This window comes from Borostomias antarcticus (assembly GCF_949987555.1).
Source record: "Borostomias antarcticus genome assembly, chromosome: 10".
NCBI lineage: Eukaryota > Metazoa > Chordata > Actinopteri > Stomiiformes > Stomiidae > Borostomias > Borostomias antarcticus.
The window spans coordinates 8,658,824-8,672,232 of NC_140243.1; the positions used below are offsets into that span (position 1 = coordinate 8,658,824).

Here is a 13,409-nt window from a genome sequence, read left to right on the forward strand (position 1 = left end):
AATACATTTTAACATTACAGATGCTTTAGTAATATCCCTTTTGTTATGTATCAGGGCATCTTCATACTCAGTCAATAATTGCTGTGTTTTTATGAGCTATATGAAGAATATTATCAAACCAATCATGCACTGTCAAAATATGCAAAGTTGAAAAGCTGCTTATCACTGATATTACTGACAGAAGGAATTCCCAAAAGAACAACAATACGCCTGCTCATAGAGGCAGTAGCAACATGGAGAGCACTGTTGACTGAAGTCATTCTCTCAGTGTAGATGATGATCTCTTCCCTTGGTTTAGGTAGTTTTTTTCCCCCAACATGCAGATACGTATGCACCCAGTGAGCCAGGAATGTGACATAGCCACTCAAGATGTCCCACCACTTTGAAAGAAGCCGCAAATTTGAATCTGCGAGGGGGTGTTCGATCTCCAGCTTTGAGATGCACCATTCAACAAATGGTGTACTCTCTCTCTCTCTCACACACACACACACACACACACACACTTGCACATACACACGCTGTCACACACAAGCGTACATACAGTACAGTACAGTACAGTACAGTACACACACACACACACACACACACACATACCCACATGCCCAGAGTGTCTTTGGTAGTGCCCAGCAGTGCGGACCTAGAGGTTCCATCCCAGGCCAATGTGAGTGGCCAGCAGGTAGCACATTCCAATGGTGCACGTCATGAGCATCATGGGAAAACCTAGCCTGTGAGAGGAAACAGAACGAGGCTGTTAGAAACCATGCAGACAGAGAGTGGTACAGAAAGGACATCACTGACCCGCTGTGACATGCTGCGGTTATATAAAATCTCACTTCATTTTCATCTCATCATTACACCAATGAGATGGTCTTAAATGGGCCACCGCTTTTTGAAAATGGACCATTAGGGGTAGTTAAAGGACTGTAGAAGTGCTGATTGGCCTCAACGCTTTGGTGGAAACGGGTCTGGGAGTAGTGGAGGCCTGATGATCTCGCTGGGATCCCTTCGACTGACATCACTGCTCCCTGCCAGCTTCAGTGCAAGCTTCCATTACCTCCACGCCTTGTTCTAATAGAAGGCTTTAGGGTGCGTGTCCACCGGCAAGCTGTATTTTTGAGCTGACGCTGTTTTCTCGTAGTTTACAATGGGTAATGGGCTCTAGGGCGCTACACAGATGAGAGCTGTGTCCCAAGTGCTTTTTAGCGCTATAGCGCCATGAGCTCTAGGCTTTTTTTTTTCCAGTTGAAAAAAGTTGAACTTTTTGGGCTAGAACGCAGGCTATAAAAAGCTGTTCTGATGACGAGGACGTTTGGTTTTTGGCAAAACGGCAGAGACAGCGAAAGTTAGCACTAGCTAGATATCGTAACTTAACGTAGCTTAGTTAAAGGGGAACGCCGCTGTCATAGCAAGTTTAGCTCAAATGTCGCTTTGTCCTCAATGAAACCGATCCGTACACACAAACATTTAACCGATCCGTGCAGTAGCAAGCTAGCTCCTTTTTCCTCCGTGCGCGTACCCCCTTTATAATGGAGGTCTATGGGCCTCTGCTAAAAACAATGATAAACATGCATTTTCAAGGCATTTGAGCTCAACTTGCTATGCCAGCGGCGTTCCCCTTTAATCTGCAGTCTGCAAAAACATGGCACTGGTTGCTAACATACTTTAGGTGTAAAGTGTCGGTAGCCTAGCCAGCTCTAAACTCCAGCTCTAGTGCAGTCTAAGCAGCTGTAAGCTTGGTGCTGTTCAGCTACATACAGCGCTCCGGTGGACACACAGCCTTACTGACTATGTACCGGATGTGGGACACGTCCTACACCAGCAGCCCAAGAGTTTGAGCCCTGTGGCCCCTCACGTTTGGCCACGGAGGGGCAGTCGTGGTCCCCTGACCAATCATTAACCGGGCCATTCAAAGGGCGTGGAACCAGGAAACAGATTTGGCCCACACCAGCAGACAGAGATGGCACGCGCCCTTGTGTGAGCACTGTACAGTAAGCAGCTTTCCTGGTTGAGCCAGCTCCCAGAGGGTGACATGTCGGTTTGTCGGCGACAAGTCCTTTATCTGCTTGATTGTACAACATCCATCTGGAAAAAAAAGCTTTAACAGAGTAATTACAGCGATTCAGCCTGCTAATCCCGGGCACCCTGTCAGCGCATATCAACAACCTCCTGACCTCCTGACCTCCTTTCTCAGGCTGCGGTGGCATTGTGCGACTCCACCCCTTACCGGTTAGAAGCAAAACAGCTGTCTGAAAACCAATCAGAGATTGACGTCAGCCAGATACTAGACTTGTTTGTTCGTCGACTCACTGTGGTCTGGTGACAGCTTCCTTGTACGGATGAAATGAGATGGCACCAATTACACTCCTCAAAGAATGTAATTACACTTGAAATGCCAGTAGCAACTGAGTAGAGTATACTCTATATTTAGTTGATACAGTACTTAAAAAAATGTTTCATCTTTCATGTTAGCTGGTTGCCAACACAGGAGGCCATGTTCCTGAAGCCCCACGATTCCCATGACTGCCTCTGCTCCACCTCTCAAACTAGCTGGTCACATGACCGCCTGGTCTCAGTTGTGGTGAAAATTAGATATCTATCCTCCCATTCTCTCCGTCCTGTTCCCTCCCTCTCCATCCTCCCCTTCCCTCTCCCCTTCTCCAATTCCACTCTCCACCCTCCCACCCCCTCTCACACACACACACACCTCTCTCCATCACTTGCACTGAGGTCACACATCCAGTGTGTTATCTGGGAAGTTGTTGTAATCGGACTGGAATGGCCCCGTGGACACTTCTGCAGAGCGCCCCTGACTGGCCTCTGTGATGAGCGTTAGTGTTTGATAAAACGGCAGGGCGCTTAAAGAGAGTTAACCCCACTAAATCCAGTTGGCTTGAGCACACACACTGGACAGATAGCCTGATCATCTGAATGCAGGGCAGGCCAAGGGGGGTTAGCTAGGAGGTGATTAGCCAGCTTAGCAGTTCCACAGACAGAGGGGACCAAGGGGATCAAACAAGGGTCTGTCAATCATAGCGAGAGGCTCCTCAAGTCCTCAAAGGCAGAAGCTAAGGGGGTCAAAGCGAAGAGGCAGCTTGGCAGAAAGAGGAAGTGTCAATGTCAATGATTTATTTGAAACTTACAGGAAGTGTGCTCGGAGGACGACGACAAAAACTCCTATGGTACACATGTACTCAATCACGTCTCCAACTTGTTTGGTCATATATTTTTGGGGGACAAAGCTGGCAAACAACCCCATGAACTAGAGCGAAAGGAATTGGTCTGTACCCCCCGACAGGTGTGACAGACTGCACGGTAATAGTTCATTGGCTGAGAGGGCCTGGTTTGGAGTGTCAAGCAGAGATCTCTGTCATGCTCCGCAGCCCTCTGTCAGACCCAGCTTGTTACCCAATGTTTAGGGTAAGAGTGAGGAAAGGCGTGTGGCAGGCTGATAACGCAGGCAGGCCTGCAATACAATGTGATCCAGGCCATTTGAATCAATCTGCGAGCAGCTGGCTGGCTACAGAAAGCCGGTGCCCTCTGTGAAGTTGCCCTTTACTGGGGCCTGCAGCACTCTGATAGGTACAGTAGGTACAGGAAGCACGTGGGCACTGTGCAGCTGACCGGCACAGAATATGATCATATAGAGAATATGATCTGTACCACGTCTGACTGAGACACAAACGGGAATGTGGTGTAAAGTATATAACGTCCAGTAGATTGTTTACTGTCATAAGACATTACAGATGGTTTCCAGTGAAAATCGTGCATGGTGCGAGAAGCACACTTGAACACTACCGTGTACCATACTGTAGATAACTCAGAGAATCCCTCCAGAACACAATCAGAATGAACTTCTCCAAATACATCATTAAACAGTGGAGATCGCAGTGGTACAGTAGGGTGAGGTTTGGTCTAGGGTCTTTGGATATTATGATACTATCTGGCAGCTAGAAAAGGCTAGCGCTTTTTTTTTTCTTTAACCTTTATTTAACCAGGGAAGTCCTGTTGAGATTACCATCTGTTTTTTGAGGCACCCCTGGCCAAGACAGCTGCAATAAATGTGGAACATCAAACAATAACACTAATAAAATTTCAAATAACATGTTACATTAAAAGCACATAATATACAACACAATGTACAGTAGTAGCAGCATTAACATGTCAACACAGCATAAAACAATATTTGAAGCACATAATGCACAACATAGCAATTCATGGAGACATAATACATATGCCTAAAGAGGAAAAGACAGACAGGAGGAGATGGGATTTAGTCAGGGAAGCCACTACACGCTCCAATTGATTTTGTCTCTAGCCCCTTCACTACATTTTTGAAGGTCCTAACTGGGATCAACTCCCTCTAGCTGTAGGTCTGTGTGCAAGGGGTTCCAGGCTGCAGGGGGGTATGGTCATTCAGACAGACTTGTTAAGACGTAGTACTTGCGCCAATCGTACGTTTCGTCGTTGGTCTAAATTGAACAGACGGATTGGTGTAACAGATTCTCCCGTTTCGTTCCGTCTTTTGAGGTAGTGATATTCCTGCAACGGCCCGACTCCCCTTTTCGTCTGAATGGTGCGTTTCGTCAACACGGAAGACTACTGACAGCATACCTGTCAACACTCTCGATTTCAGCGTGATTGACAGACCTTTGTTTGATCAACTCAGTCCCCTCTGTCTGTGGAACTGCTAAGCTGGCTAATCACCTCCTAGCTAACCCCCCTAGGCCTGCCCTGCATTCAGATGACCTTATAAATAAATATATACCAATGAGTCAGTCTGCGCAAGGCCAATGAAGGCCACTGAACTCTGTCATATAGGGTGCAATGGTGAGTAAGAGCTTTGCCGCCTGTGACAAACCTCGGGGCATTGTGGTACACAGTACCCTGCCGATGCTAGCGCTGGGCGGAGGCATGCCTGTACTGTACCAGATCACCCTCATTAAGCAAGGGAAGGGATGTAGCCTCAACCATTTTTTTCCAAGCAGCATATGAGAAGTAGGATTTTGCTCTTAAAATAAAAACCCAGCCTGAACGCCGGTAACCACGTCAAAAAGGCCATGGGGAAGTCACTAGTTCTTCACACTTGTGGTTAATTTTACAGAAAGACAAACAATAAAATGTTCTCAGGGTAGGATACAAGAGGGCAGAAAGAGACACAATAGGGGAGAGAGAGAGAGACATGCCCTGACAAACCCTTAAGCAACAAACTAGAGCCTCTCCAGGGGGCTGCTCAGCTCCTGTCCTTGCCAGGTCACTACAATAGGTACATGTACTTGTGACACTAGTTCAATCTGACTGCCCTGCAAGGGCATATATGTTGTGTGTGTCTACCGAGATGAAATTAGGCTCCACACGCTCTGGGCCATTGCTAGACTCTGGGACTAGAGAAAAAAGATTGTTGACTGATTAATTGGAGTGTGGACTGGGTGTTTTTTTTTATGTTGATAGTTAGATGTTAGTGTCTGCCATCACTCTGTCATATGTTTTTCCATGGCAGTGCTGCAGATGATTGGTTATTTGGAGCTCCACCATATCCTACAGAACATGGACACATGGTGTCTTGCTGGGCCAGAATTCTCCTGGCTCCTTCTCTCTGAGAGATGGGGAGCTTATGGAGCCAGAGAAACTAGTGAGAGGGAGGGAGGGAGGGAGGGAGGGAGGGAGGGAGGGAGGGAGGGAGGGAGGAAGGAAGGGAGGGTGTGTGTGTGTGTTTGTGTGTGTGTGTGTGTGTGTGTGTGTGTGTGTGTGTGTGTGTGTGTGTGTGTGTGTGTGTGTGTGTGTGTGTGTGTGTGTGTGTGTGTGGGCGGGCGGGAAAGGGTGTGTGTGGGGCAGTGAGCGAGAGAGAGGAACAAATTAATTGGGACCTCATTGAGATAGAACAGTGAAGATGGCTGTCGAGTGCTCCCGCCCCCAATACCTCCCCATCCCCTCCCACCACCCACCCGCCACACTGAGCAAGACCTCTACTTTTATCTTAAGACATTTCCTAGAAACTATTAAGAGAACCTTTTAGCAGTGCCCCGGCTACCTGTGACATTCTCTTTCTCTCTCTCTCACAGTGCTGTACATAATGGTGTCTGAACCCATTTAAAGGACCATTTAGGTGCAACCTTTTCAGAAAACCTTATTCATGTAAAGTATACAGGAAGTTTACAAGCTCTACAAGAAAGAGTTTGTGCCAGTGTGTGTGTGTGTGTGTGTGTGTGTGTGTGTGTCTGTGTGTGTGTGTGCGTGCCTGTGTGTGCGTACCTGTGTGTGCGCGTGTGTACATGCATATGCTAGTGAGTGTGCATGCCTCACACATACTCATATTCACACAATGAACACTACTAGTTTCATCTGTTTGATTTGCATGTGGAGAGGTCATAATATACCCTGTGCATTTAAATGGTAATAGAGTGAAACATTGAGTGGTCCTTTAACTTCAGTCCCAAAGGACAGTTCACCATTCGCACAACAAAGGTTTGATCGGGGCAAATATAGGCTAGACTGATGCACCAGGACGTACGTGTCAGGAATGGGGAAGACGTTCTAATAGAATAGGTGGACGTATCTCTGCTGATGAGTCAGTCCAGCATTTTAACCTGTCATTCACTAGCGCTTATCTCTACGAACGAGGGCAAATAACGTCTGAACCTTTTGCTTTCTTCGTTAAACAGCATTTCGCCTCCTACTCCCTATTTTTGGCCTCCTTGAAGTTCTGTTCCACAAGAAGATTGTGCATTTGAAATACACTACACAAGGCTGTGAAGTGGAGTGTGTTTTCAAACCACCGTCTGTTTTTGAAGGAAGGTTTAGTTGTTACGGCCCTGGCCCTTTCTGCCTGCTCGCACCTTGCTCTCGGTCTGAACCATTAAAGGGCTACTTCACCGATTAGTATTAAGCCTTGTATCATTCCAAAATGTGCAGTATGTTACAATGAATGTGCTTGTAAAGTATTTTTCTGGAATCGGACATACGTAGCTATCTGTATGAACCGGAATACAGCGAGGAAGAGTTGAAACTTATTGAGGAGGAGGCCAATGCAGCTGTGGCCGCAAACTCAGCTCTGTCTGTTGGCGATGTTGAGGAGCCCAAGCAGGCTCGAGCTGGTTTGAGGTGGTGGTGTCGCTGCTTGCGCCAGTTTCTTCTTGAAGAAATTGCTGAACTGGCAGAGGCAGGGGCAACAACCTGTGTAACATTACATCCAAGCTTTGTGGCGCATATGGACAGATGGGTCCTTGAGACCTATTTCAGGATCTAGAAGGTGAACTGGAAATGCCATCCCAAGCCAGCGAAGAGAAACAGACGGTTAAACATGGAGTATGTGTTTTATTACAAGCACAGCAATTTAGAAGTCATCATATATAATAGGAATACTGGGCTCGGTTTGAATTTAGTGAACAGAGGTGAACGTTTGTGGCTAACATGTTAGCTATAAACAGAGAGCCCTTCTGTGATCAACGATGATTTTCGGCTGATATATTTCGGATCTAGTAGCCTACAACAGCACACAGTTACAATTAACAGTGCCTCAGGAATTCAGTTCATTCAATCATACACATCACATTTCTCTCAGTCCTGCATTGTTGTTCACTGCAAAGTACCTTCCCAGACGGTTGGCTTGTGTTTGCCCCTGGACTCTCAGGGCCTGATCTACTAAGATCCCAAATAAAGAGCGCAAAATTGTGTGTGCAGTCCTTCAGATTGCACGTGTAGTTGGAATGTGTTTTGCGGGTGCTCTATCAAAGATAATTGCATGAATGGCAACAGGTGCAAAAGTGTGAAGAACACCCTATTTAAATTAGGGCTTTTGCATGTTGTATCCCACAATTGCACTATGGAAGAGGAGCGCAAACGCAAAAGTAAATTTGACGCAACCGAATTAGAGGTTTTAGTGGACGAGCTGGAGTCAAAAGGAAGGGCTGTAGAAGATACGCGTTATCACCTAAAAGGAACATGACATATGAACTGAGATGATGCTTTGGGTCTGTTTGAGGGGCCAGGTTAACCGACTAAACATTAACCGAACCTAAAACGAAACATCAGGAAAACAGTGGTCTATATGAGACTGGATTCCCCCCTCCCTTGGATCACACACACCCATTCATTTATCCCGACCCACACCTGGGGAAAAAAACAAAAGTTAAACAGGCCTACCGTTGACTGTGAAGCCTGACGAATAAAAAGTTTTGCAAAACGAAATAGTTAAGCCTACTGCAGCGTACAAACATAAAAAGAATAGGCCTACAATTATTCCCTCTAGCATGAGAGCTTGGCTCGGCGGTAACTTTATAGAACCACACCACACACTGGAAATAACCCAGATCTCCTGTGTGGGAAAATGATTAGGCTAATTTAAAACGAATGAATTAATACAAAATAAAGAGCACATAGTAGACTTTGTAATTTTATAGACTCTGGGGAAACCAGCTACCGTGTAAAAGCCTTGCTTGGTTTCGGTCAGTGCGTCCTGGGTACGGGGAAACTTTATATACTGGCCAATCCTGCGCAACATGACATCCAGTACTTGGGAAAGCACAGGTGAGAAACTGTTTTGGGAAATCCCAGCACCGAGAGCTACTGTACGCTGGAATGAACCAGTTGCGAGAAAATGGAGAGTAGCCAGAAGTTTGGTTATTGCAGGTATGGCATGACTTCTTCTTATGACTGGCTCGAAATCAGCCCTTAATTAATCTAATAGCTCCAGAATGGAATTGCTAGATAAGCGATATGTTTGGATTATCCTCTCCTCTGACATCCCAAACATTGTCACATGGATGGAGAACACCCGTTCTCAGCGTGCTCGCCTCCTTTGTCTTCTTCTTATAATGGCCGCCATGTGTGTGCGCAATGGCACGGAGCCAAATAGTACCTGCCCTTCCAAGGTACTAAATTGCAAACGCAAACGCCACCACTCAATTAGCTTTCAGGCTTGATAAGTCACAGTGCGCGTGCTACAATTAGGTATTTGCATTTTCTCCTCCCATATTTTGCACGCTAGGGGACGCACGACCCTTATTACATATTTATTTCGGCTAAACGTACTAATTGGATAGCACGTGTTAATTTGTGCACTTGAAGGACGCAATCCCCCTTGCACACCGTTCATAGAACACCTTGCATATTTCTTTGCGGGTACTAAGGCATTTGCACACGTTTTTATATGTGCAAACCTTTAGTAGATCAGGCCCTCAGCCCCTTTTCCCCCACGCTCGTCTCCTGCCCCGGCCGACCTCTCGCCCCTGCCTCTCCTCCCTGTGACTCTCTGCCCCTGACTACTAGTGTATGGTAGGCATTAGTTACTTCTGCCCCCGAGGGCACGCAAGTAGGGCGTTCACTGCTGTTTGTGTGTGTGTGGGTATATGGGTGGGTGGCATTTAGTTCACACCATAGCTCGAAAACAAATAACCCTATGATGTCCATACATGGTACGTATGCTCCGCCCTAGGTACCCTGGACCTGATTAGATTTTGGATCGGATCTGAATTACAGAGCAGATCCACAAATTATTTTTCTTTTGTTATAAAAGTATACTTCCGACCCACTAGAGGGGAGCAACGACTACTATACCACTCTACATTGCATGCAATTGCATCCAAAATATAACTCATAATCCTATTTCTGTCCATGTGAACAATATTTTTTTCCAGCGGATATCTTAGTTAATACAAGATTGATCAAGGAAAATCAGTTGTGTGTTCATATGTGTGGTATTTATTCACTTTTGGAGACTCCTGTGACCGCCATAAGCAGCACTCAACAAGAAAGTGATTTGGCATGACAGCATGAATTTGCAGATGTTAAGGATCAGTCTGTAATGGAAAAAACAAAATCGGCGAAAATCTTGTTAATACAAGGTTGACTGATCTAGGAAAGCAGGCTTGTGTTTGTTTTTGTTCATGTATGATATTTATTCATTTTTGTGATTGCTCTTGAGTAGCGTGAGGATGGGAACTCCTCTAACAGTGTTAAACAGGAAACCCCCTCTACAGTATATGACATCACAGGCGTTGCTATGAAGACCAATACATTTAGGGGAATACTATTTTGCTGTGCGCAGTGAAAAAAGTAGCGGAGGGGGATCTATTAACGCCATCTCTGAGGTAACAATGTCACATTTTTTCCTAAAAACGTAAATGTAATAAAACCAGACGTTTGGTGACAACAATGTAGCTTACCCTGTAGCTCAAAATGTCCTCTAAACAATTCAGTTTTTCAAATCTAACGGTGTTATGTCGGTTTTAAACTGGGTTGCTAATTTTGATGATAGCACTGCAGTTCGGAATCCTTTGAGAGGAGCTGTATTAACGGCATCGAAGTCATAGACATTATGAATGGAATGCTCTCACAATGACATGGCATCGCCGAGCAACATTTTCAGGGTGACACTTAACAGAATGAATAGTTATGATTTGAGGTCGTTTTTATACAGTTATATGCACATAAAAGATGCCTCTATGTCTGCATCCTTGGGTCCAACCTCCTACAAACCCTAACACTAGTGTGTGTCATGGAGGATGGCTCTCTTCCTAACAAGTGTGCCTGCCGCCCTGGGAATCTCTCTCCCCGGGCACCCCCCCAACCCCTGGACTGCCTGATTGGAGCCACACTCACAGGGACCCCCGCACCCCCCACTCCACCCCACCCCACACACCTACACGCACGCAGTCAATTCAGCTCTTAGAAAGAACTCCCTGCTACGGCTAGAAAATGGGCCTCGTGCCACCTAGCCGCAAGGTACTCACCAGACTAGGCCGAGTTCCAAGACGTCTCTACAGTACACTCGGTGCCAAAACTGAACCTCCCGGGGGCCCATGTAGCTTTCGACGGCTTGTCTCACGGCACCACTGAGGACAGGATGGTAGGGAGTGATGACACTATATGTGGTTGACGCGAGTGAGACCCGGCAGGTCCAAATGAGCTCCGTGCCCATTTGATCCCAATGCCAAGGCGGGGGCAAAACGTGCCCCCATTTAATTACCGCATGACTGACGTGGGGATTCTGGCCAACGTGCACAAGGCTAAACAGCTGAACTAAGAATAGACTGGGAATCTAGGTCATTCCCATCCTCTGTAATAGTGTCCTTGAAAACAGCATAGGAGCCGCAACCTGCTCTGTTCTAATGCATGATTATAGGAGACATTACGGCTAAACTATGCTGTCATACAGACACACAGGCCCACAGCCTAACGATCTGTGTTCAGGGGTCGATATAATGATCTCATCAAGGTATTCATGAGCCACGCATCGTTCGTGAATCAGTAGACAGGCAGTATTACTGAGTGTGGCTCAGTTTAAAGTGTTTACCATTTACATATTGCTTTGCACAAGAAGCCAACTTAAGGCTCTTCTTGCAAAGGCCATGCATCCCCTGCGATATCCTGGACTGCACACACCTCTCTCTCTCTCTCTCTCTCTCTCTCTCTCTCTCTCTCTCCCTCTTCTCTCTCTCTCTCTCTCTCTCTCTCTCTCTCTCTCTCTCTCTCTCTATCTCTCTCTCTCTCTCTCTGTCTGTCTGTGGACACACAGGATGGTTCCTGCCCAGTCAAGAGCCCCTAAACTCTTATCATGGCGCTCCAGACCGAGGTCACCCCCAGACAGGTGATGCCTGTTCTGCTGAGCAGCACACTTTTACCCAGCATGTATGGGCTTTGAAAGGCATGACAAGGTAGAGGACACAGAGGGAAGTACAATGCCATGGTGTCGGATAGGGGGTGGGGTGGGCGGTTAAGGTTCACCTTGGCTAAATAAAAACCTTTTTGATCTCATGCTGTAATTCAATTATGATTGAGGCTGTTTGACAGTCCTGATGTAATGTCCATGTCTCTCCTCAGGTGAGTCCAGAGGAACCTCCAGTACCGCTCTGACAGAGGCCGTCTCAGGCGTCATCACATCTGACCCGCAACCCCACAAATTGAGCATTGGGACTCTGACAAATTGGTCGCTTACTGTAGCAAGTGAACAAATAACAAAACAAAAATAGAGAAAATGCAAGATTCAGTCATTCAGATCACTTCTGTGCCTGCAAATTCACAAGGACATTTTCTTGTGTTGGTCTGGGTACTGAGCAGCGTGATAGCAGATTGCCTCCTGGGCTCGTGTTTGATTTCTTGCCAACATGGAGATAGTGCTCCTGTAGTCCCCCTGCGGTGCACCATTGTCCGCAGCACATGGCAGGCGCACGGGGCTGCAACCATAAATGGGAATATTAATGCAGTCACACAGGCAGACTCCACCGGGGGAGGGGGAATCAGCACTCCTGGTGCACAGGGCGTCTCTCTTCTAAATCAGTTTCGTTTTTGGTCTTAATGCTGTTTTGTCTTAGGTCGGTTTGTTTACTAGGTAAACAATGCTCCATAAATGCCCCAAGAGATCTGCTTGAATGAAAGGAGAAACTATTCTCAGTCCCAGACCATGTGGCCCTGCGCCGTGAGACGTTATCCAATCTATTTACTTACACAGGGAGTGATGAGAGTTTTTACTGTGTAAAACCACAGGACTGTCATTCAGCTCTTGCCGACGTCCCCCACTAGGGACCGTGACATCACCGACACAGAGACCTGGAGACGGATGACACGTAGGGATGACACGTACATCAACAGTGTCAACGTGACCTGTGTAAAAGAGATCACTCCGTCCCCGCCTTGAACCACTGAACCACCGTCACCCCTACAACAACTACCCCCACCCCCCTACAACAACCACCCCCACCCCCCCACAACAACCACCCCCCCCTACAACAACCACCCCCCCCTACAACAACCACCCCCACCCCCCTACAACAACCACCCCCCCCCTACAACAACCACCCCCACCCTCCCACAACAACCCCCCCCTACAACAACCACATCCACCCCCTACAACAACCACCCCCACCCCCTACAACAACTACCCCCCCCCTACAACAACCACCCCCACAACAACCACCCCCACCCCCTACAACAACCACCCCCACCTCCTACAACAACCACCACCCCCCTACAACAACCACCCCCACCTCCTACAACAACCACCCACCCCCCCCCAACAACAACCACCCCCTCCAAAATCACCTCAGCTCAGAAGGAGCACCGACACGGAAGAAAACTCAGTGGAGGAAACGTAACAGATACTGAGGGAGGTGAAAACGTTCAGTTGCAGGTTCGAACTGACGATGCGCTCGCAAGCCGCTTCACCTCGAAGCACATGCAGAGCTAAACCTCGCCCTGAGCCCCCCAGCACAACCACCCGCAACCCCCCGAGGAGACACACAAAGTGTGCGGTCATGATGTGCTCGTACGTCGCCCCCCCCCCCCCCCCCCTAGGGGAACAGGAGTTTATTCAGGGCAGCTCATTATCCCTCATACAGCAGGTACAGGAGGACGGGGTTTGGCTGCCGTCCCGGCGGACCCATCAGAGCACGGGGCGAACGCCACCGCAGTCCTTC

General features: G+C 47.4%; 1 protein-coding gene across 1 annotated transcript in view; it reads right to left on the reverse strand.

Annotated features, from left to right (window-relative positions):
* Positions 1-587: 587 nt before the first annotated feature.
* oca2 (oculocutaneous albinism II) overlaps positions 588-13,409 on the reverse strand; it is a gene marked incomplete at its 5' end in the record, with an annotated part of 80,208 nt that continues 67,386 nt past the window's right edge. Inside the window, one exon of the mRNA XM_084444018.1 lies at positions 588-725. Within this exon, the coding sequence (XP_084300144.1) occupies positions 638-725 (88 nt within the window). The 3' untranslated portion in view covers positions 588-637. The remainder of the gene's footprint in view (positions 726-13,409) is intronic.